Source organism: Mastigoproctus giganteus, chromosome 3 (genome assembly GCF_048544385.1).
Source record: "Mastigoproctus giganteus isolate SK-2022 chromosome 3, ASM4854438v1, whole genome shotgun sequence".
Lineage (NCBI taxonomy): Eukaryota > Metazoa > Arthropoda > Arachnida > Uropygi > Thelyphonidae > Mastigoproctus > Mastigoproctus giganteus.
In genome coordinates, this window is record NC_143577.1 from 169,217,942 (window position 1) to 169,243,721 (window position 25,780).

Sequence of the window (25,780 nt, forward strand, 5' to 3'; positions counted from 1 at the left end):
CCTTTATGAAAGCAAAAACCCTTCCCTTTACCCCTAATGGTAGTTACCTCTTTGAGTAAATCCCACTTCAGCACACTGATCACTGCCACCTAGTGGTTCCTTTTTCTGCAGATTCTTAATGCATGAAGAATCACTACTGATAATTACTCCCTCTAGTTGTCTCCCGAACATGCTGCTGTAGAAAACAATCATCCAATAAATCCACAAAAGCCTTGCTAGTGTGTGAGTGACCAACCCACAAATTCTAGTCAGTACCTGGAAAATTAAAATCCCCCATTATAAGACACTCAGATTTACTGGCCCACTCTCCCTATTTCTCTGCACAATTGCTCATTATACTAATCAGATTCATTTGGCCTATAACACACACACCTACTCTCATTTTTCCTTTCCCAGTGCTTATGTCACACCAAACAGATTCAATGTTGCATTGTCCACCTACATCAAATGGATGCACTTCCTTAGATTTTATGTGTTTCTTAACTAACAGAATAACTCCTCCTCCCTTCCTGTCCTGTCTATCCTTTCCGTACACATTGTACTCCCCAAATTCTATTTCTGCATTCCTTATATCTGTGTGGTGACACCACGTCTCTGATATCTCAACAATATCTGCCTGTGATGTCTTGACTAGCACTTCAAGCTCATCAAATTTATTAACTATATTCCTAGCATTGGTGTATATGCAAGTATACATGCACCTGTTTCTACTATTAGTTACCCTAACACAGCCCATGTATTTACTTGTTCCACTATAACTCCCAGCGAGAAGAAAAACACTCTCCCGGGGCAAAAAGGAGCAAAGATGGACATAAATAGACATGCCACTTATGGATCTCATGATCCAGATCTCTCAAACAGAGAAGACCTAAATGCAGGTAATGCAAAACGGCAGAAAAAAGAAGGAACAGAAAGCCCTGCTCCTCTTTTTTTGATACTGCATTCTTTGACTGACAATCCTTTGAGTAAACTCTCCCCATTCTTAATACAGAAATGTCTTGAGAATGTGGCGGGCCCACCAAAAATGGTTCGAAGATTAAAATCCGGAGACCTTCTAGTAGAGATGAACGAGAATAAACACTCGGAAAAACTATTAAAAATATCGACTTTTGGTGGAATTCCCACAAAGGTTACCCCGCATGCCACCTTAAACTACTCTAAAGGGGTAATAGCCGAGTGGGATCTCCTTAATGTATCTGAGGAGGAAATTGTTCAGGAATTAGGCGATCAAAATGTAATAAATGCCAAAAGGATAGTCATTAAGAAAGATGGGGTTCTTACTCCTACCCGAACGGTCATTCTTACATTTAAAACACCAATTTTACCAACAACTGTTAAAGCTGGATATTTACGGTGCAAAATTCGACCTTATATTCCAAACCCAGTCCGGTGTTTTAAATGCCAAAAATTTGGACACTCACAAGCAGTCTGCAGGGGTGTAACCACCTGTGCCTCCTGTGGTTCAAAAGAGCATGTTCACACAGACTGCCCCACTGAAATACAAAGCTGCTCAAACTGTAAGGGGAATCATTCAGCATTTTCAAAGGAGTGCATCCAGTGGCAGACTGAAAAGAATATACAAAAGTACAAAGTGGAACATAAGGTGCCATACCAAGAAGCAAAAAGATATTGTTTAATTTCAAATAAATTGCCATCTTATTCTTCAGTCGTAAAAAAGCAACGATCCATAACAGTACAAACAGATTGTTCAGTTCCGCCAAGCATCTCAATTTCTGATTGGGCCAGGTCAGTCCTCTCTACACTAAAAGAACAGCCTATCCAACAGCAATCAACTCATTCGGTAAACACACCATTGACAATACCACCAGATAAAAATTCTGTACAACAGCCAGTTAATCAAACAAGCTCCGAAAGAAATAATCAAAAAACCAGTACTGATACCATGGACATAGATAGAAATTCACACCGAGATGATCCACTTCTTGAACTTCATGCAGAAGAGGTCACATCCGTGACCTCTTCTGAGGTCTCGTCACATGCAACGGACATGGACGTCACTAGACCAAATTTCCCAAAAAGGGAAAAAAGACTAGACAGGCGCAAACAGACCACATCCCGTAAGCAAGCAGACACACCCGATAATCCTCAATAATGCATCGAATCATTCACTGGAATTGTTGCGGACTCCGATCTAACTTAGACGATGTTTGTGACTTAATTACCGAATATAAGCCTGCTGTTCTTTGTCTACAGGAAACAAACCTGACCCCTAAAATAACTATGAGCATAAAACATCATATAATGCTTAGAAAGGATAGGAACGACTCTAATACAGCACATGGAGGTGTAGCATTGCTAGTAAACCCCAGAACTCCTTTCAGACCAGTCCCACTGCAAACAACTTTAGAAGCAATTGCTGCTAGAGTTATGGTTAAGAAAGCGGTAACAGTTGTTTCCATATACCTTTCGCCAAACTATTCATACTCTCTAGCAGATTTGAATGATTTAGTTACTCAGCTGCCACCACCTTTCTGTATCTTGGGTGACTGGAACGGGCATCACCCCCTATGGGGTTCCTCGCACCTTGATAAGAGAGGTCAGTTAATTTAAAAATTTCTTGAAAGGCACAACTTAACATTATTAAACAATGGGACTCACACGTACGTGCATCTTTCCTCAAGGTCAACTTCTGCAATTGATCTTTCAATATGTTCGCCAAACCTCCTTCCTCTTATTGATTGGACGGTCACTGATAACCTGCGAAATAGTGACCACTTTCCAGTAATATGCACACTATCGGCTAACTCTCCTCCTCAAACTGATAAAAACTGTTTGGAAATTCGACAAAGCTAACTGGAAGAAATATCAAGAGCTGGCACATCTAGATATTCAGACTATTGAGACTCTCACCATTGACTCTGCCGTAACTTACATAACTCAGCAAATGATAGCAGCTGCAGAAACCAGTATACCCAGATCATCCATGAAAACTCGGTCCCACCCAAAAATATGGTGGAATGAAGTCTGTAGCAATGCGAAAAAAGAGAAGAATAGATACTGGAACTTATTTCGTAAATACCCAACCACAGCTAATCTCATACAGTTCAAGAAAGCTAGAGCTAAATCTCGTCACATACAACGAATAAGCAAAAAAGAGACATGGTCTAAATATGCCTCCTCTATAAACAGGACCACAAATATCAGAACTGTTTGGACTAAAGTTCGAAGAATTAATGGAAAATATCCACCTATAACCACTCCGATAATATATCTAAAAGGCAAAGAAATCTGCAATCCTCTCGATATATCTAATACATTAGGTGAAACCTTTGAAAAAATCTCCGCTGTAACTGCATTTGAGCCAAGTTTCCAGGCACATAAAATACAAGCAGAAAGATATAATCTCAATTTCAGTACTTCACGACAGCATCCATATAATGTACCCTTTACCATGGCAGAGTTACGTTGCGCACTTGCAAGATCTAAAAATAGTGCTGCTGGCCCTGATGGAGTGTACTATGCCATGATATATCACTTGAGTGAAGAATCCCTTTCTGCTCTGCTAAAACTGTATAATAGAATCTTTGGCGAAGACTACTACCCTACCAGTTGGCGTCATTCTATTGTATTAGCTTTCCCAAAACCAGGAAAGGACCATTCAGATCCAGCAAATTACCGACCGATAGCGTTAACTAGTTGTATAGGAAAAGCATTAGAAAAAATAATTAATGCCAGATTGACATGGTTCCTGGAGACTGAATGCATTCTAAATCAAAATCAATATGGATTTCGAAGAACTTGATCAACACTTGATCTTATGGTCAAAGCTGAAGGAAACATCCGAAATGCATTTCTCAGGAACGAACACCTAGTGATGATATGTCTTGACATTGAAAAAGCTTTTGATACAACCTGGCGGTATGGAATTCTTCACGATCTCTATGAATCCGGTATTCGTGGTCATCTTCCAAAATTTATCCAGAACTTTTTGAGCAATAGGACCTTTCAGGTACGTTTTCACTCTGCTCTCTCACAAACATTTGTGCAAGAAGAGGGGGTCCCTCAGGGTTCTGTGCTTAGTGCCACGCTCTTCTCTCTCAGGATTAATTCCATTACCAAATGTATTCCCGACACAGTTGAAACTTATCTGTATGCCGACGATCTGGCAATCTCAAGCCACTCACAAAACATGCGTTTCATTGAAAGGAGCTTCAAGGTACAATTAACAAGCTTGTTCAGTGGGCCAAAAATAATGGATACAGACTTTCAAAACAAAAAACAACAGCAGTTCATTTTTTCCGTAAACGTAATTTACATCCAGATCCCGATTTACATCTTGATTCTCATCCAATTTCTTTTCAACAGAGTATTAGCTTTCTTGGACTAATTCTGGATAGAAAACTTAGTTTCTTAGAGCATATTAAACATATTCGTACAACCTGTCTAAAGAAGCTGAATCTCCTCAGGGCAATTTCCGCTATGTCATGGGGTGCAGATCGGTACATGCTGCTGCACTTATACCGGTCGCTCATAAGATCCAAACTAGACTATGGGTCACCTGCATATGCCTCAGCTAGAGAAAGTATTAAAATGGCTCGACCCAGTACATCACAATGCTCTCCGAATTGCACTGGGAGCTTTTCGTACATCGCCAGTTCAGAGTCTCTATACGGAAGCACATGAACCACCCCTATTTCTTCGTCGGCAAGCTCTGTTATTAAGTTATGCAGCAAAAATCAGAAGTTTCCCACATCATCCCATAAAGCAGTATTTATTCACCCCAAAATGGCATAATTTGTACCAAAATAAACCTTTGCAGAATAAACCATGTGGCATTAGATTACAAAGCATAACTACGTGCTGGGAACTAAATATGAATGACATAATTCTAGATATTAGCACGGCTATGCCACCATGGCAAATACCCTTGGCCAATGTTGACCAACACTTCCAACAATGGGGAAAGAATGCACTTCCAAATTTCAGTTTTCAGCAGATCCATGCAACTCACTCTTTCCAGTTCTCTAGTTTTACCCAAATTTACATTGACGGTTCCAAGACAGATAGTAAAGTTGGAGCAGCTGCAGTTCTACCAAACATTACAATATCCCAGCAGCTCCCTTTGGAGTACAGTATTTACACTGCAGAAATGTATGCTATCCTGATGGCTCTAGACAATGTAAAACAGTCATTATATCCTCAAACTATTATCTACACCGATTCCTTAAGTGCTGTATCTGCTCTTCAGTGTAAATTTCCTTCCAGTCATCCGTTTCTACAACAAATTCAAACCAAGTTAATGCAGCTTCTTGCAAACAGGCAAAAATTAATTTTCTGTTGGATACCTGGGCACTCTGGAATCAGAGGAAATGAACAAGCGGATCTTGCAGCCAAGAAAAAAATGGCTATCCATTTGGCAGGGAGAAAAAAACAACAAGCTTTTTCAGATTAAAAACGATCACAAGAAGTGGCTATCAAGTCTAAGGGGCAATAGAAAGGAAGAAGTAGTACTCTAGAATTCGAATAGGACATACTCACCTAACTCATAGTTATTTACTCACTCAGGAAGACCCTCCACTATGCAGCAACTGTCAAACTCAACTCACAGTAAACCACTTGATCATTGAATGCCCATTATATCTGAGAGAATGAAAAACAGCTTTCTCTTCACATCTATCTTCTTCTAATAAACTTACCTTACAACAGATTCTTGGAGACCGACAAGATATTAATGATGTTTTTACCTTCCTCAAATTGATAAACAAATATCACCTGATCTGAATCCTTTTATTTAATATAATAATCATGTACCAAATAAGATTGAAATAGGTGCATTATGGCCTTAGTAGCCCTTGCACCAATAAATCCAACAAACAACAACAACATAACTCCCAGCAGTCCTGGAAATCCCCATTGCTTTGCTTTCCAGGCTGCTGCTCAATTGCCTTTCAATAGAAGCAGTGCAAGAATCACTTTCACCTCTGCCAGTGGCTACTGTTAATCTATTAGTCCGTGTATCCCTCCCAAGCTAGCAGTTTTCTGACCCACCTAACTCTGCCTCGATAGCATCAGCAAATATTCTTGCACCCTTTCTATTTAAGTGTATCCCATCCCTGTTGAAGCAGTCTCTCCTGTTAACAAGCACAGGCCAAGCTAAGAAAAATTTTACTCCTTGAGCCTTGCACAATCTCTCCAGAGCTGAATTGATCGACAAGGCTCTCATCATATACTCCCTCCTATCATGTCTGGGCAGAATTGCAGACACTTTCAAATTCAACCCTAACTAATGTTGAAAAAAAAAAAAAAAAAAGCCATAAGGGCTTTTTTTTTTTTTTTTTTTTTTTTTCAACATTGACCTGTACTTGTTAAGTAATTCCACTGGTCTCCTACTCTTAATATCATTAGTGCCAACGTATATAACAATATCACCCTTTCTTTCATACTTGCCATACTAAAACCAGCAAAGACCCTTCTTTGGTTCAAAATTATAGGCTAATATCTCTCACAAGCTGCATGGAGAAAATTTTTGAAAGAATGGTACATATGAGGTTTACCTGGATCTTAGAAGCACAGAATTTTTTAACAGATCAGTATGGCTTTCGTAAGAACAGATCCACTTTTGAGTCCTTATAAAAGCTGAATCGAATATTCACAATGCCTTTGTTATGAAGCGACATCTAGTCATGTTGAATTTAGCTATCGAAAAGGCATTTTAATACTACCTGGCAACATGGTATTATTATGGACCTTTATCAGCTAGGGCTAAGGGGTCATCTCCCTCAGATAATTCAGAATTTCCTATGCCACTTTTCAGGTCCGCTATCAGAACATACTGTCTACATCCCATATTCAGGAAGGAGTACCACAGGGATCTATACTCGGTGCAATGTTATTTGCAATTCGAGGCAACAGCAACTTGAGACATCCCGAAAACTCTGCAGACTTATATGTATGCGGATGACTTCACCATCTCCAGGCAGTCGCAAAGCACGAACATCATCGAATGTCAACTCCAACCTGCCATTAACAGAATTGAATCCTGGATGTCATACAACAGATATCGACTAGCTGAACAGAAGTCTACCAGCACTCACTCACTTTTGTAAGCAACGTGCTCTCCACCCCATCCTGAACTACAGCTAAACAGTAGTCCGATACCAGTAGTAAACAGCATCAGATTTCTGGGCCTGATATTAGATAGCAAATTTAACTTCCAAGCGCATATCACATATCTAAGAACTACTTGTCTAAAACAGTTGAACGTGCTTCAGTCAGTTTCGTCCGTGTCATGGGGAGCTGATTGGTACTCCTTACTTCTTCTACAAATCTCTGATCCATTCACACTTAGATTATTGTTCTTCCATATATGACTCAGTTAGGAAAAGCACATTAGAACAGCTAAATGTCATCCAGCACAGTGCTCTGAGGACTGCATTGGGAGCATTCAGGACTTCTCCAATGCAAAGTCTTTATATTCAAGCCCATGATTCTCCATTACATCTTTGTAGAAAAACATTATTGCTTTTCTAAGATATAGAGTCTTCCATTGCACCCAGTTGGGAGTATCCTTATCACACTTGGTGGGATTTCTTCTATAAAATAAGCTACATGAAAATTGACCTCACTCAAGATCAAGGAGGTTATTCAGAGTTGGAATGTCGATTTAGCTGATATTTTTTAGAATACAACTGCACCTGTTCCACCTTGGTCATATGTGTCTGCCTCCTGTGATACGCATTTTCTCCAGTGGGGGAAGAATGTCATACCTCCCTACAAACTTATCCCAGGGGCTCACGTCTGGTGAGTATGGGCTTGGCACATCCAGGGTCATGACCTGAATATCATTCTTCTCTTTCTTGGTGATTTCCTACTACTTCTCTCTCTCTGTTACAGCCACACTACCATTAGCATGCAGTGTCTTTGCTGCTGAACTTTACGGCACCAAGTTAGCGCTTAGTAAGATTATTGAGCTTTCTGTCTCACCTGCCATAATTTGCACTGACTCCCTCAGTGCTATCTCTGCCATAAGGAAAAATTTCTGCTCTTCTCGTCCTATGTTGAAACACATTCATTCTCAGCTATTCTCCTGTAGTGTGTCCAATCAGTCAATCAGCTTTTGCTGGATACATGACCATTCTGATATTAAGGGAAATGAAAGTGCTGACTTTGCTGCTAAACATCCTCAACCTACTCTCTCACATCCTCAGGTTCCTTACACTGACTATATTTACAAAGCATGTTATGACAACTGGTCATAGATCTGGAAAAGGAATACTAACAGCAAACTTTACCAGATAAAACAAGAACCAAAGCTGTGGCTCTCAGGCTTCTGACAAAACAGATGAGAGTAAGTGGTATTGGCAAGGCTGAGAATTGGATATACACAACATACTCTTCCTGTTATTGGGAGAAAACCCACCCCAGTGCTCATCCTGTCACAGGCAGCTTATGGTCCATAATTTTCTGCTTGATTGTCCTTTATATTCAACCATCTGGTCAAACGATTTTCAGTCAGTTTCCAGGCTTAACGTGTCACATGATTTATCTCATATCCTAGGAAATGATGTCAATACTGAAGAACTTTTAATCTACTTAAAATATATTGGCATTGTACAAGAGTATAAAATTTAACAACTATATTTGTAGTTTATTTGCATGACCATATCCTTAGACACAATTTGTCCTCAGTAGCCCTTGTGTCATAAAACCATCTTCTCTCTCTCTCTCTCTCTCTCTCTCTCTCTCTCTCTCTCTCTCTCTCTCTCTCTCTCTCTCTGTGTGTGTAGTAACAAAAACACCTGTTACATCTAACAGGTGTTAATGTAACAGGTTTACTAAACTGAAAGTTGCTGCTTATAATACAATAATTACTCTGCTAAAAAAAAAAAAATGCTCGTAGTAGTAGTAGTGGCATGTGATGCAAGAAAACAAGTGTATGAGCATATGCAGCATCAGCCACAAAAAAAAAAAAAAAAAATTACAAGACAGTTCTCTCTAAATGTTTGTCCAGTTCCTCCTTAAATTTGTTTAACCTATCAACTTCCACAACGACAGATGGAAGTTTGTTCCAGCAATTAACCGCCCACTGGCTAAAGGCAAATTTCCACACATTTGTTCTACATCTGCCCTTCCTCAATTTGAATTTATGCCTCCTTAGGATCGTAATCTGAACAAGTGGAAGAATCCCATCAGAATTCAGCATGTTCAACCCATTCAAGGCCTTATACACCTCAATAAGATCACCTTGCAGGTGCCTAGTCTCCAGCTGCTGCAATTTGCAGAACTTAAGCTTTGCTTGGTAAGAGGATCCCTTCATTCCCCTCACCAATCTTGTTGCCCTTCTCTGTACACGCTCAAGCAAATCTACATACTTCCTAAAATAAGGCCTCCAGACCTGTATGCAGTACTCAAGGCGTGGCCTGACCTGGCCTTATACAGAGGGACAATCGCCTCCTTTTCCCTGCTAGCAAAATTCCTGTATATCATTGACAAAACCCCATGACCTGCCCTGGCAGCCTGTCTGCATTGCTCAGAAAACTTCATATCTGACTGCACAATTACTCCCAGGTCATTTTCATTTTCTACCACCTTAAGTGTAGTACCACACAGTTGGTAGATTTCTCTGGGATTACTTCTACCCATATGCAGTACTTTGCATTTTTCAATGTTAAACTTCAGTTGTCACTTCTCAGCCCATCTGCCCAAATTTTCTAGATCCTGTTGCAGTAGCATACTGCCATTACTGTCATTAACAACCCTGCCAGCCTTTGTATCATCTGAAAACTTTGACACTAAGCCTGATATACCTTCATCAATATCATTGATAAATATACAGAACAACAGTGTACCCAATACCGAACCCTGTGGGACTCCACTAATAACATTAGTCCACGAAGAGCAGCACCCATTGATTACCACCCTCTGTCTTCTCCCACTCAACAATCATCCTTTTATCCACTGTAGCTACTTACCCTTAATACCATTCTGCTCCAATTTGTACAGTAGTTTTCCATGTGCAACAGTGTCAAAAGCTTTCCTGAAATCCAAGTATATGATATCAAAATTATTTTTTGCATCCAGTTCCTTTGTAACCACATCATAATACCCAATCAAATATAATCTTTTATATTTAAGAATGTAAGAGAAAGAGCTTATTGTTAAGTTTTAACCCAAAATTTTTGTAAGTTGCAGTGCAGGCACTGCCAAATTAAATTTGTTATTTTGTTTGTTCATTTTTTATGATTTAATTTAAGGAGTCTTATTAAATCTGTTTTTTTAAACTGTTCTAGCCCAAGTACTTTATGATACTGCTATGGTCATTTTGAATGCCACTAAACCTGACAAAAAGAGGTAAGTTTTTATTTAAACCTATATACTGGTATACTTTAGGAATGACATAAGAATCATTTTGTTTCTCCTAGATTGAGGCTGTAGAGCTGCTTAAGTATTTCAGGTTGGGAATTAAGTAGCAGTTGATATCCATTACAACAGTGAATTCTAGAGTTAAACAGGGTATAGATAAACTTTAATGCTACTCTAGCTGTTATGGGTAGAAATAGGACTGTTAAGGAGGGTACATATCCAGTAGAGGGTAACAATATGATCTACTGACTACAGTCTGTAGACGAGATGGGCTCTCCTAGTTGTAGCTGCAGATAATTCATATTTGTGCATTACTTATAGGAAGCATAATGATTTTAAATCAGTAAAAGTAGTGGGTGAGTTTGAGTCTAAAAATATAAGTTAATGTCCAGGGGTGAATTAAATCTGGAGGTTTGGCATTAACTAGGGTGTCTGATGTGCTCATGGGTAGAGGCTCTCTTGGATCAAGTGGTACAGAATGCGCTGGTTCACAAAATGAGAAGGGGAGCTAGTTTTATTGGAAAGACTAAGGTTTTGAGAGAAACAAAGAAGTTTTTTTTTTTTTTTTTTGCAATAAAAATAGATGGACCACAACCAAAATATGTTTGCCTAATACAAAAATAGACCATGCTGCTAACTAGTGTTGTCAAATATAAGGTATCAGCACAGCCTTCATTAATTTATTAAGGATGAAATCAACTTGAAGAAAGGAGGTACCAGGGTCTTTTGTTAATAATAGTATTGAAGAAACTGTGTTTAAGGAAACTGCTAAATGGGAAGGGAGTAAAGACAATAACATTTTTCATGGCATTTGTTTGAGAGGCTAAAACCTTTTGCTCCCTTCCCCTTCCCCAATAACATTGTTTTATTTTATATAACTGTAATGTCATGCCTGGAAATCTAACTTGATCCACATTGTTAGTTTTTACATGTGTTTATGCAAGTAAAAACTAACAATGTAGATCCAGTCAGATTTACACATAATATTCATATAATGGCCTCAGATTTTCACAAAATTATTATTTAACCATTGTTTACATGCAATATTATATATTATGATAGTAGAGTAGTTAATGATCACAGCCAAGCAGAGCTTCTTCAGAGTGACCTAGATAGACTTCACGGATGATCAGAAAAGTGGCAGCTGTGCTTTAATCCAGCAGTTAATTAACTGCAGGTCTTACACCTGGGGAACAATAACCCCAAAATAACTTATTCACTTGGTGGAGTTGAACTAAAATCAGTAGTGGAAGAAATGGACTTGGGAGTTACGATATGGTCAGACATGGAGTTCTCCGAGCATTGTAGACATGTTGGAAGGAAGACTCATGGTGTCCCATTGCTGATTTTTCTGTCACTGAGATAAGGACATCATAATCCCATTATATAAGGCTATTGTTAGACCACACTTGGAATACTGTGTTAAATATAGAGGCTGCACCTAAAAAAAAAGACATTAAGCTTCTTGAAAGGGTCCAAAGATGAGTAACTTTCCTAGTGAGATCGGCAAAAGGGTATCCCTATGAGGAAAGACTTCGAATATGTGGGTATCACAGCTTGAAAACTTAGGTGCCTTAGAGGAGACTTGATTTCAGGTGTTTAAGGCTCTGAGAGGCAAAAGTAAAATGAATGTGGATGAAATTTTCATGGTTATAAGTGATTCTAGAACTAGGGGCATAAATTCAAGTTACAGGGAGAGATGTTTATGCTGGATTGCAAAAAGTTTTATTTTAGCCAGCTAGTTATAAATTACTGGAATAAGTTACCTACATGGGTGGTTAGAGGCTGAAAGTTTGGGGAAATTCAAAGATCAGCTGGATTGTTACCTAAGGGAGGAGGGAAATGCATAGGTTGTCTGTTTCCTTTTCTTTTATTATTCATTTAATTTAATTTTTTTATTATTATTATATTACTCTTTTTTTTTTTTTTTGGCCAGTGCAACATAAGCCTTAGGCTGCCTGGCCTATGTCGCAAGGCAGCCTTAGGCTGCCTTGCGACATAGGCCACTAATACTAGTGCATGCAATATATATATCTAAATGAATGGAAGTATAAATAAAAAAAATTGGATTCAGTGGTCAATGTATGAATTACCAATACAGTGGAAAACAAATCAAAGAAAGAAGAAATAACAGAATAGTACTAAAAATAAAAGTGAAAACTTGAATAAGGTATATATTTGAAATTAAAATAAAAAATGAAAATGGAGTAAAAGAATAAATAGAGCGGGAGTGCAGTAGCACACGCTCTTTGAGTAGACCGGGGTTCAAGCCCCTGACTGCTGAATACGGTCGATCTGCCAACCCGCACTGGACCAGCGTGGCAGATTATGGTCCATTTCCCTCAGCATGAATTGTTGAGGAGGCTTCCATCCTGCAGTGGGTTGATAATGGCTGCACTTTACTTTTTTTTATTGTTCAAGGTTTAGGCCTAAATGGTTGTCAGATGAACTAATGAGGCATATGGCAGAGAAGAAAAATGCATGGGATACATACAAATTAACACGTGACACGGACGCCTATGATAGATACAAGTTGATCTGTAACCAAGTTACAAAGGAGGTTAGGCAGGCGAAGGCAGATTACGAGAGATCCTTGGCAAGGGATGCGAAGAAAAACAGCAAAGAGTTCTTTACTTATGTAAACTCTAGAAGGAAGGGGATGAATCAGATTGGTCCACTTGAGATCGATGGGTCAACTGTTGATGACCCTGCTCGGGTAGCTAACAAACTAAATGAATATTTTGCATCGACATTCACACATGAGGAGTTATTCAGCGAGGGGAATGCCAGAGGTGTATTCAACTCTAGCAGTAAGCTAGAGAATCTTGTAATAACTGAGAGCAAAGTGGAGGAGAAATTGTTGAAGATAAACACAAGAAAGGCACCTGGGGTGGATGGGATCTATCCAGTTATATTAAAGGAGGCAGCAAAGGAGGTAAGCAAACCCTTAGCCATAATTATGAGAGCTTCCTTGGACTCAGGGGAGGTACCCATTGACTGGAGATGTGCAAATGTGACCCCAATTCACAAAGGGGGATCAAAGGCTGACACAAGTAATTATAGACCTGTGAGTTTAACTTCTGTTCCCGGAAAATTAATGGAGGCACTGGTGAAAGAAGCACTGCAGGATCATCTAGACAAGACTTCAGTTATAGCTAGGACACAGCATGGTTTTGTTAAGGGGAAGTCTTGCCTGACCAATTTGATTGGATACTATGATGCAGTCACAAAAGAACTGGATGCAGGGAATAACTTTGATATTATATACTTGGATCTTAGAAAGGCTTTTGATACTGTTGCACATGGAAGACTGCTGCACAAATTGGAGCAGTGTGGCATTGGAGGCAAGTTGCTGCTATGGATAAAGGGGTGGTTGAGGGGAAGAAGACAGAGAGTGGTAATCAATGGACACTGCTCATCGTGGACTAATGTTATTAGTGGAGTCCCTCAGGGTTCAGTATTGGGGCCTTTATTGTTTTCTGTATTTATAAATGATATTGATGATGGTATATCAGGCTTAATGTCCAAGTTTGCAGACGATACGAAGGTTGGCAGGGTTGTCAAGGACACTACTGACACTATGCTGCTGCAACAGGATTTGGAAAGGTTGAGCAGATGGGCTTCGAGGTGGCAAATGAAGTTTAACATTGACAAATGTAAAGTACTACATATGGGAAACAGCAACCCCAGAGCAACGTATCAACTCTGTGGTACTACACTGACAGTGGTAGAGAATGAAAGGGACCTGGGGGTGGTGGTGCAGGCAGTTATGAAGTTCTCTGAGCAGTGCAGACGAGCTGCAAGAGTAGCTCATGGTGTATTGTCAATGATATATAGGAATTTTTCTAGCAGGGATAAGGAGGTGATTATTCCCTTGTATAAGGCAATGGTCAGGCCACACCTAGAGTACTGTATACAGGCCTGGAGGCCTCATTTCAGGAAGGATGTAGAGCTGCTGGAACGAGTACAGAGAAGGGCAACTAGATTGGTGAATGGGACAAAGGGGTTCTCTTACGAAGAAAGGCTTAAGTTTTGCAAATTACAGTGTCTGGAAACTAGGCACCAGCGGGGTGATCTGATAGAGGTGTACAAAGCCTTGAATGGTTTGAGCATGCTCAATGCTGATGGGATTCTTCCTCTAGCTCAGAAAAATCACCTGAGAGGGCATAAATTCAAATTGAGGAAAGACAGATGTAGGATAGATGTGCGGAAATTTGCCTTTAGCCAGCGGGTGGTTGGTGGGTGGAACAGACTTCCATCCCTTGTCGTGGAAGTTGATAGCTTAAATAAGTTTAAGGCTCAGCTGGACAGGTATTTCGAACGAACAGAGGGGTGAAGTGGAAGTGGTTATTTTTATTTATTTATGTTACTTTTTTTTTTTTTTTTTTTTTTTTTGGCTGATGCTGCATAAGCTTGCTTTCTTGCATCAAATGCCTCTACTAATTCTAATGCTAATGCTAATTAGAAAACATTGTAGGTATATCGATTGTAGGTACAATAATAGGTATATTGTAGTAATAATGATTGTTGGTGTATGTTTTTTTTTTCTTTCTAATCTGTTTTACTATATTTTTATAACATACAGTAAGACCCCCATATCCGTGGGGGATACGTTCCAAGACCTACCGTGGATGGCTGAAACCGTGGATATAAGCGAACACCTGCTGACCCCATATATAACGTGATTTTCTTGTACATACATACATACATATAATAAAGTTTAATTGATAAATTAAACTTTATTATGTGTTTAATTGATAAATTAAACAATAGTAAGACATTACCAACATTAAATACATTAATGATAAAGTACAGCAGACTCTCGATTTACCGGGATTGGATTAACTGGGGCACTTCAAAACTCCAAATTAAAAAAAAAAAAAAAAATCACCCAGAAATCATAAAATTCAAGTAATAACTAGAATAAGTATAAACAGATATTTTGCAAGTTGTAAATAAGCAACAAGAACCGATGTTATAAGTCGTTATTGGGAGATTAATGTACCTGTTATCTTGCAACCCCCACTGTCTTCACACCTACCACTCAAAAAAAAAAAAAAAAAAAAAGAGAGACCAAATGTTTAGTTTGATTTAGTGCGTCGCGTCGATTGTTGTGTTCTGCCGCACTGGAAAAAGACAAATTCTGTTTTGTTTTTTTGTGTCAGGGATGTCGGAATTTTTTTTTCTTTTATAGTAACTATTTTATTTTTTTTTGTTTAGAAATCGCAAAAATGATGGGCAAACGCAAGAGCTGTGCTTTCAAATAAAAAAAAAAAACTTGAAATTATTCAAAAGTTTGAAAACGGTGCATCCGTTATATCTCTAAAGAACCATTTTAATGTTGGTGACCAAACCATACGCGACATTGTAAAAAAATAGAGATAAGCTATTAGATTTAAAATCGACGTAAAAAATAAAGGGAAGCATCGTATTGGACACACGAGTAGTACGTGTTAAGTTTTTAAATTTTTTTTCCATGGTTAACTGCGGGTAACAAATCAGCGGATATGGGGGCACAGGGGCACAACTGTATTTTGGTTTTTAATGCTTTTTAACTTTTACTATTCTTTTACTTTTTTTTTTGTCTTGCTTTTTTTTTTTTTTTTTTTTTTTTTTATTTCTCATGGGACTGGCGATCTATATATATTAACCATTGCTCCCAATTTTCTATTTGTTCATTTAGCTATATATCTTTATTACATTATTCTTATAGCTGCTTTGTGTTTGATGTAAGTCTATGATGTAATTCTATAATCTGTGCTATCATTTACCTTTTCATTTACCTCATAATATCATTAATATCTGGACACCCCACCATTGATAGTCGGTCATAGTTCCTACCCAAGCACCATCTGTCAGACAACTATAAATATGCTCGCAGACCTTCAAGGAGACAGTAGTATGATTGTGAATGAAAGGTGCTGTAATTGATGGAGTTGACAAACTTCCAGTGTGGAAGAATAATAGAGTGTCATGGTGTCATAAGCAATTGATCTGTATTTAACATTTCAACAGCAGTGAAGATCCCTAGGTCAGTGAATGATTGGTGATGGGTCTCAATGTGGACTGGTGCAGAAACCATCAAAAAACTACCTGGAAACCTCTAAAATGGATGACGAGTCTGAAAATAATTGTCCACTAGGAATGCAGATTGATGTTATTGTAGTACACAAGCCCTCAGGAAGACGGTTGGGACATGTCATGGGATTCTGCATGATGTGGGTTACCATGATCACGAAGCCATTTCGCAAGCAAACTAATCACCCCAACTAATGCGACACCGTCTAGCTTGATGTAAAGCCCACCATCCTTGGACTATAGACCAATGAAAGCTATACTTTGCAGTGATGAGTCATGGTACATGGTCTACCAGTCTGATGGTTGTGCCTGGGTGTTGGAGGATGCCTGGAGAAAGCTACCTGCTGTACTCTATAGTTCTGACAATGAAGTGTCTGCACCTGTTTTTCATGGTTTGGCCTAGGACCATTAGTCATTTTTGACAAAACCATGAATGCCAAGGTATATTTAGATGTCTTGGACAGTAATGCACCGTGGACAGGACTATGTTAATGCTATGGCCAAACTGGCCATGGCCGGGGGCCTCACCTGAGGATGGCCTCATTTTCGGTGTAAATATTTTCTGAAGTAGTGATAAAAATTTCTAATAATAATAATAAATCAAGAAAATGTGTAATATAAATTCATACTTAAACTTAACTTGTTAAGTATTTAAATTTTATTCTTTTACCTTTTTATTGTACAATAAATCAGTTTTTACTAAAATTGATTATATTATTACTTTATTTTTTTTGTCAAAAAAAACAATATCTGCAAATGTCAAATTTTGCAGATCATATGGAAATTGGCATGGTTGTTCATCATAATAATCAGGGTGAGCTACCTGTAATAAGATCTAGGCAGATGGGCTGAGAAATTAGCAGTTAAAAGTTTAATATTGACAAATGTAACACAGTTCATATGGGGAGTGATAATCCCAGTATCACCAACTGTGATACCACACTTGGGAAATGGAGGATGGAAAAGACTTGGGGATAATTGTGCAGTCAGATATAAAGTTTACTGAGTAGTGCAGATGGGCTGCTAGGATAGCTTATGAGGTTTTGTCAATGATATACAGGAATTTTGCCAGGAGGGATAAGGAGGTGATTATCCCATTGTAAGGCAAGCAATAGTAATCATCTTGAGTACTGCATACTGGTCTGATGGTCATATTTTAGGGAGGACGTTGATCTGTTGTAACAGGTGTAGAGAAGAGCAACAAGATTGGTTAGGGGAACAAAAGGGTGCTCTTACCAGGAAAGGCTTCAGTTTTGCAAATTGCAGCATCTGGACACTAGGCACCCTACAAGGAGAAGATTTGATTGAGGTGTTTAAGGCTTTGAAGAGATTGAGTAAGCTCAATGCTGTTGGAATCCTTCCACTTGCTAAGACTACATATACAAGGGGACATAAATTTTTAAGGTAGTTGTAGGTTGGATATCTGTAAATTTGCCTTCAGCCAGAGGGCAGTTGATCGTTGAAACAAACTCCCATCTGGTGTTGTAGATGCAGGTAGACTAAATAAATTCAGTCAAGAACCAGATAAATCGTTAGAGGAATGTACAGGCAAAATGGGAGTTTTCGGCTTTTTTTTTAGTTTGTTTTTGATTTTTTTTTCTTGCTTCATTTGCCACTACTACTACTACTAATAATATAATGTTTTTTATTAACACATTGGTAACATTGCATTATTTGCTACTGTCTCATACTCATGGGAATGCTGGAAATATGGGAATGTTGTGGCAGTCTGATGATATATTAGTATAATACTATGAAAGCTGATTTAGAATTATGGTTATGTATTGTTCTGATCAATTTAATGGCATTTTATTTTTTATCTTGGCATTATTATTTTTATTTTATTAATTTTTTTATTATTTTAAATGTCCCCTTTTCAGTGCCATACATAATTTTTACCATATTTATTTTGACTTAATTCTTTTTCTTCTGCCTTGTAATTTCTCCATGCTAAAAAGACAGATGTTAATTAATTTGGGTCATGCCACCCTTTCTATTCGTTAAACAAAAAAACATTTATTTATATTTCTCACAGGATGAATATTGAATTTATAATGCGTATTGACTTAATTTTGTGATAAAGGAATCAGTAGGTAGAAAAGTCTACAAAGTTTACTTTTAGTAGGGAAAATTTAGTTTAGTAGGGAAAATGATACTTCATTTAAAAACAATATTGCCTGACATATGGGTAGATTGTTGTGCAGCCTGATGATATGTTATAATTGTATTACAGTAGTTACATTGTTAACGAAAAGCAAATTTAGGGTAAACTTACTTTTTAAAAGCTGAAAAGAGTGAAAACTGAATATATGTACATCTTATTAACCTCTATATATTCATGCTATCTAATTATATTTTTGTGAAAAGTAATTTTTTTTTATATACAGTGGTGGACAAAAAAACTATCACCTTAACAAAAGTAACATTTGTAGTGAAACGTATAAGATATTGTTTGATTACAGTCATTTTGTTTGTCACAAAACAATGGTATTTCATCAGATAACGCTTCTATTGCATTGCACAGTAATTGCAAGGTATTGCATCGGCCATTTCTATAAATACTGCATTGAAGGGTATACACACTCATTAGTATCCTGTTTTGCAGAGGCATAAGCATGGTTCCATAAGTTCAGTTGACACCAAGGAAAAAGTGTAGTGTTGCTCTGTCCCAGGAAGGGCTTTCTATGTGTGCTATCGCTGATTAAATAGACTGCCACCAGTCAACAGTATCCCGGGTGCTGAAATTAAAGTGTGAAACCGGTGATGTGAAGAGAATAGTCACTCTCTTATGACCTGGATCAGGTCATAAGAGAGTGACTATGCCTTCCGAAGATTGATATTTGAAACGGCTATGCCTTCATAATTGCCATGCTAATGCTCCTGATCTAAAACTGGACTTTGAGATGGCCTCTGGTGTTGAAACAAGTGCATGAACTATCCAAAGATGGCTTTCAGAATGTGGTCTACATGCCTATCGGCTCAAGAAGAAGCCTTTGTTGACCCAACAAATGAGGACGAAGCGATTTGCTTGGGCTAAAACGGATGTTTCGTCGACAAAAGAGCAATAGGACACAGTCATTATTTTCTGATGAATCGAAATTCAACCTGCATGGCTTGGATGGGAAGCAATATATTAAAAGACGAAAATCGCAGGCCTACCATCCTGACTGCATAACACCAACTGTAAAGTTCCCAGCTAGTCAGAAGATCTGGAATGCACAACAAACAAAGGGGTGGGGCGAATTAAGTTTATTAACGGAATGGTGAATGCAGAAACCTACTCTGCTATCTTGGAGGAGTGCCTGAAGTCCGTTATTAGGAATCACCACACAGATGTCCAAAACTGCATTTTTCATCGGGACTCAGCACCTTGCCACACAGAAAAATTGGTAAGTTTTATCCTATTTAGATTTAATGATGAGTTTGTCTTCTTGTCTCACAAGGCTTAAAACTTACACCGATGTTTTCCCTCGTTTTTCTCCCTTAAGGTGCATTCATACCTCAGAAATGCTGGCATTACAGTGTTGGACTGGTCTGGCAACATTGAAACCTATTGAAAGTTTCTGGTACATAATGTCATCTAAAATTGCTCAGAAGAAGCCAATAAGTAAGATTCAGCTCCAGGAGAGCATTGTAAGAGTATGGTACTACAAAATTGGGCAACCATATTTGATTAACTATATGCCAGATCGTTGCAAGGCTGTAATTGCAGCTTGAGGAGGAATAACGAAATAGCGAGGACTTATTTTGCTGACGTACAGTACATAATACTATTATGTTAACTTGTCATTTCAATTTGTACACATAAATGCAATAAAATGTATGTTTGGTTGTCATGATTGCCATTTGCATGATTGTTCATATTTCTATTAATTACGCATTTTACTCATGGGGAAGATATTTATGGCAATTAGGTATATCAGGTGGAGTCTTTTTATTGGATTTCATTCACAGAGATATATATCCCATCTAACAAATACATTTCGAACATTTCTGCACCCCACAATGTAGTGCGAAACATTATTTGCAAACTTCACAAGTGATGGAGTTTTTTTTGTCTGCCACTGTATATGTATATTATTATTGTTATTTGGTTTTTTAGGAGCATTAGCAACTAAAGCCATATTGCTCCGGGGATATGCGGTGGTCCTTGCTTGACCTTTCCGCATCCTCCATATTTGGTGGACACTGCTGCTCCTGGCTACAGAGGCGCCTGTATATGTACGTGCATGCGTGTGTGTGTGTGTGTGTGTGTGTATATATATATATATATGTGCGCGTGTATGTATATATGTGAGTGTGGGTGTATATACAGAGTAATTCACTACCAGTGCGACAAACTTGCAGGAGGTGTACGGGGCACAAAGACGAATCGGAATCACATAGCATTGCAGGGTCCGAAATGCCTTCGTCATGCAGTAGAGGACGTTGAACGGGAGGTCGCGTGAACAGCGATCCCGCTGGAAGTCAGCATTTGCGAACTGTTTCCGTTGAAGAAACCAAGTAGCAAAAATCCTCCGCAGTGGATAATCCACAGGCTCCAATGATTGGACGCATTGCAGATGGTATGAACTCATTTGGTTTGTTGACAGTATCCTCCATACAGTGGATTGGGAAATACCCAATCGTTGGCCTATCGCTCGAGTACTCGTACTCGGATTGCCTTCTGCAAGACGTAGGACATTCTCGTCATTGTCTGGCGTCCTCGTCGTTCGCTCTCGATTCATGGTACCTCTCGTGAAACAACCAGTCTCACATAACCTTCTGTGCACACGTGCGAAAATCGTATGATGAGGAGCATGCCTGTGCGTGAAACGTTCCTGGTATAAGTGCAGAGCGGCGTGCCCATTACAGTCCGCAGCTCCATACGTAAGGTGCATGTCGGCCAGTTCAACATTTGAACACTCGTCCATCCTACTGCCTCGGGAACCGGTTCACAAATGCTGACTTCCAGCGGGATCGCTGTCACGCGACCTCCCGTTCAACGAAGGCATTTCGGACCCTGTAATGCTATGTGATTCCGATTCGTCTTTGTGCCCCCTACACCTCCTGCAAGTTCGTCGCACTGGTAGTGAATCACCCTGTATATGTGCGTGCGTGCGTGTGCGTATATATATATGTGCGTGTGTGTGTATATATACGTGTGTGTGTATGTGTGTATATATATATATATGTGCGTGTGTGTGTGTGCATATGTGTATGTGCGTGCGTGTATATATGTGCGTGTGCGTGCGTGTATATATATGTGTGCGTGTGTGTGTGTATATGTGCGTGCATGTGTGTGTATATGTGCGTGTGTGTGTATCTGCGTGTACATATATATATGTGCGTGTGTGTGTGTATATATCTGCGTGTGCGTATATACATATATATATATATATATATATATGCGTGTACATATATATATATGCGTGTGTGTGTATATATCTGCGTGTGCGTATATACATATATATATATATATATATGCGTGTGTGTGTATATATCTGCATGTGCGTATATACATATATATATATATATATGCGTGTATATGTGTGCGTGCGTGTATGTGTGCGCGTGCGTGTATATATGTGCGTGTCTATATGTGTGCGTGTGTGTGCGCGTATATATATTTGCGTGTGTGTATATATATGCGTGTGCGCGCATGTGTGTATATATATGTGTGCGTGCTTGTGTGCGCGTGTATATGTGTGCGCGCGTGTGTGTGGTCCTTGAGGTTGTCACAGACATCTCTCAGATATGCCAGACAAGCTGTACTTGCTACCAAGGAGTCTAAAACGCAGATGGAACTGATATTTGGGTGACACTCAAGTCAAGTGGACCCAATTTCGGCGAAGTCCGGATGGTCTGTGACAGCCAAATTCTCTGCTTGCACCTTCACGATGGTGGGACTGTTAGTAATCCTGGGTATAACCTCCATGCACAAGTACATGGTGGGTGACCACCCAGGTGTGAACCAACGTAAGCAGGAGTCTAGGTGTGGTGCCCACACCACATGGAGGAACGCCGCCCCTCTGTTACCAGGCAGTACTAGGTGGTAGATGACTCTCATCAACCGATGAAATACCACCACTTTGCTTATTGGAGGCTTGAAGTGGTGAAACCCATGTTTAGTCTCTAGAGCTAAGTTCTGGTGAACCCTTCCCTATCTCTTACATCATGCAGTATGATTGATGACTTTTGAGGTTATGATAAACATCGTGGCGAGATCCAATATTCCTTACATTTCAAGAGTACAGCTCTAAAACGGTGTTCGCATGTCGGCCGCTAGTTAGTACACCAGAACGAACCTATTGGTAACTCTAGGAAGCTTCCAGATCAGCTAGTGTATAATCTTGCTACCTCTACTCTGCCAGATAGTGACCTGAGGGAGTCCGAGTAGTGTGTATGCAGGGAGCATTGTCGAGGCCACTTTATGTCAAGGATCTGGGCATATTCTTACCATGTGTATGCCATATCCAAAAATTTCATTACTTCATACAGCATGTCCCACCCTCCTTTTCTTACTATTGAATACACCATGAATTGTCAAACTAATAGAGCTTATCTGCGGAAAGAACTAAACCTCCCAAGTACTTCTAATTCATTTCACAAATATATGTGGTCTCAATTCTAATACGGTTGAAGTGAGAAGTCCTTTAGGCACTTCATATCACAACGATGTCCATTTTCACTTGCAGTCTGCCAAACCCCATGTTCTTTTTCTGACAGAATCTCAGTTATCGGTTGATTCAACTACTGCTCATCTCAGGTGCCCAAATTATTCGCTGTATGATTCCTTTCACCTCAAATGTGCTACTTGTGCATATGTCCTTTCTGATATTCCCTGTCAGAAACTTGGCAATTTAGAATCTCCTCTCTTTGATATTCTCTGGCTTAAAATCTCTCTACCTCATTGGCTCAAATTCATCTGTTGTCTCTACCGTTCTCCCAACTCCACTAATCACTTCAAGATCTTTGAGTTTCTCTCTTTGCAGCTTCACTTTCTCCAGTCCAACTTTCCTAACAGTGAGGTAATTTTCCTTGGTGATTTTAACGTTCACAACTCCAGCTGGCTTCCGTTTTATAGTCACACCGACCCAGCTGGCCGAGATGCTGAGGCTTTTGCAATTACTAATGACCTTGCACAGATTGTTCATTTACCTACAAGAATACTGGACAATCCTAATCATACAGCCAACAGACTTGATCTTTTTCTCACAAACAACCCTTCTAAGTACACGGATGAAGTGAGAGATCCTTTAGGCATTTCAGATCACAACTTGGTTATTGTTTCTTCTCCAATGGCGCCTTAATCTCATGGCTATTCCCAACCTCATGTTGTTTGGCATTACAAGGATGCAAAATGGGATGACCTGCGAGATTTATTTTCCTTGGTCAGATTACTGTTTCAAAACTTCTGATGTCAACGTTTGCTCAGATCGTGTCAGTGAAATTATTCTTGCAGGAATGGAATCCTTTATCCCCCACTCCACTTTAAAATCTTGTCCTTTATCTAAACCTTGGTTTTCCAATAAATGTGCTAAGGCTGTTCAAGAGAAGAATGTTGCATATCGTAATTGGCTTGTTTCTAATTCTACAGTTTCATTTTCTGCCTACACCAAAGCTCGTAACAATTGTAAAGCAGTTATTAATCAGTCCAAACTAGAGTTTGAACAGGCTAAGAGTAGAAAACTTGCTTCTTGCCCTAATGGTAGCCGAGCATTCTGGTCTCTTGCCAAAGCTATTGGCCCCAACTTTTGCCCATCTCTGCTCCCACCTCTGTCCAAACCAGATGGTTCTGTTGTCACTTCAGCCAAAGATAAAGCTGACCTGCTAGCATCCCATTTTTCTTCCAACTCATGTATTAATGATCTTGGTAAAAACACCTGCCACCCTTCCCAACATGCTCCATTCAATTCCTCCTGTGGTCTTCCGTCAAAAGGATGTCAGAAGGATTTTTACGAATCTGGATGCTAAGAAAGCTCCAGGTCCCGATGTTATTTCCCCACTTGTTCTCAAAACCTGTGCTCCTGAACCTTCTCTTATTCTTTGCCGCCTTTTTTCACTTTCTTATTCCAAAGGTGTTTTCCCTTCTGCTTGGAAATTTGCTCATATCCAGCCAGTTTCAAAAAAGGGCGACAAATCCCTCCCATCCAATTATCGTCCCATTGCAATTACTTCTACTCCTTCTAAAGTAATGGAGAAATCAATCAACTGCGAACTCCTAAACTACCTAGAAACCTTCCGTGTGATCAATGGATCGTCAGTATGGATTCCGTCAGTGTCGATCCACTGGTGATATTCTGGCTTATGTTACCCATTTATGGACTAATTCATGGAAAAGTTCGATGAAACACAAGTAGTTGCTCTTGACATCTTAAAGTCTTTCGATCGTGTTTGGCATAAAGGTCTTCTAAACAAACTTCCATCTTATGGTTTGTCAACTGCTATTAGTAATTGGTTATCCAGTTTTCTCTCTGATCGCTCACTGAGGGTGATGGTAGATGGCTCTCTGTTTTTTATCTTCTCCACTAATGCCGGTGTCCCCCAAGGTTCAATTCTTTCCCCCACTCTTTTCCTCTTGTATATTAATGACCTTCTTCCATTGACTGGAAATCCTATCCATAGTTTTGCCGATGATAGAACATTGCATTCCACTTTCCATTTTGAGAAACCTTGCCCTGCTCAATCAGCTTCAACTTCTAGAAAATCTGCTACCAATTCCTTAAATGACGATCTTCAGGTAATTCTCCAGTGGGGCAAAGACAACCTAGTTGATATCAACCCTTCTAAAACTCAGTCTTGTCTTATATCTTGCAAAAAGGATTCTTCTGCTCCTATGCTTATCTTTAGTGACACTCCGATTTCTAGGCAAAATGATATATCTCTTTTGGGGATTACCCTGACTTCTAATTTCTCTTGGCACAAGCACATTAGAAATATTGTTTCCTCTGCATCTAAAATACTTGGTTTTCTCTTTCGCTCTCGGCATTACTTTTCTTCCAAACAGCTGCTCACTCTGTATAAATCGCAAATCCTCCCTGCCATAGAATATTGTTCCCACATTTGGGTTGGTGCCCCCAAAACCTCTCTCAGGCTTCTTGATTCGATTCAGAAGAGGGCAGTTAGGTTAATTAATGATTCATCTCTAACAGAGTCTCTCCACTCACTGTTTCATAGACGTACTGTTTTTGCTGCATGCTTCTTCTGCAGGTACTTCAATGGGCACTGTTTTTCTGAATTGGCTTCTATAATTCCCGCTCTCTCTTTCAAAACAGTCCTAACACGTGCCGCCACCAGTCAACATCCATTTGCTGTCCAACTTCAAACTCACAGAACCAACTTTTCCTCTTCTTCGTTTATTCATTCGACTGCCGTTTTCTGGGACAACCTGCCTTCA

At 39.3% G+C, this 25,780-nt stretch overlaps 1 protein-coding gene across 4 annotated transcripts in view; it reads left to right on the top strand.

Annotated features, from left to right (window-relative positions):
- LOC150088403 (protein sel-1 homolog 1-like) overlaps window positions 1-25,780 on the top strand; it is a 378,494-nt gene that overhangs the window by 25,188 nt on the left and 327,526 nt on the right. For all 4 annotated transcript variants that reach the window (XM_090369493.1, XM_090369492.1, XM_090369494.1 and 1 more), the window contains exon 3: window positions 10,251-10,311. In XM_090369493.1, the coding sequence (XP_090225619.1) occupies window positions 10,251-10,311 (61 nt within the window). The remainder of the gene's footprint in view (window positions 1-10,250; window positions 10,312-25,780) is intronic.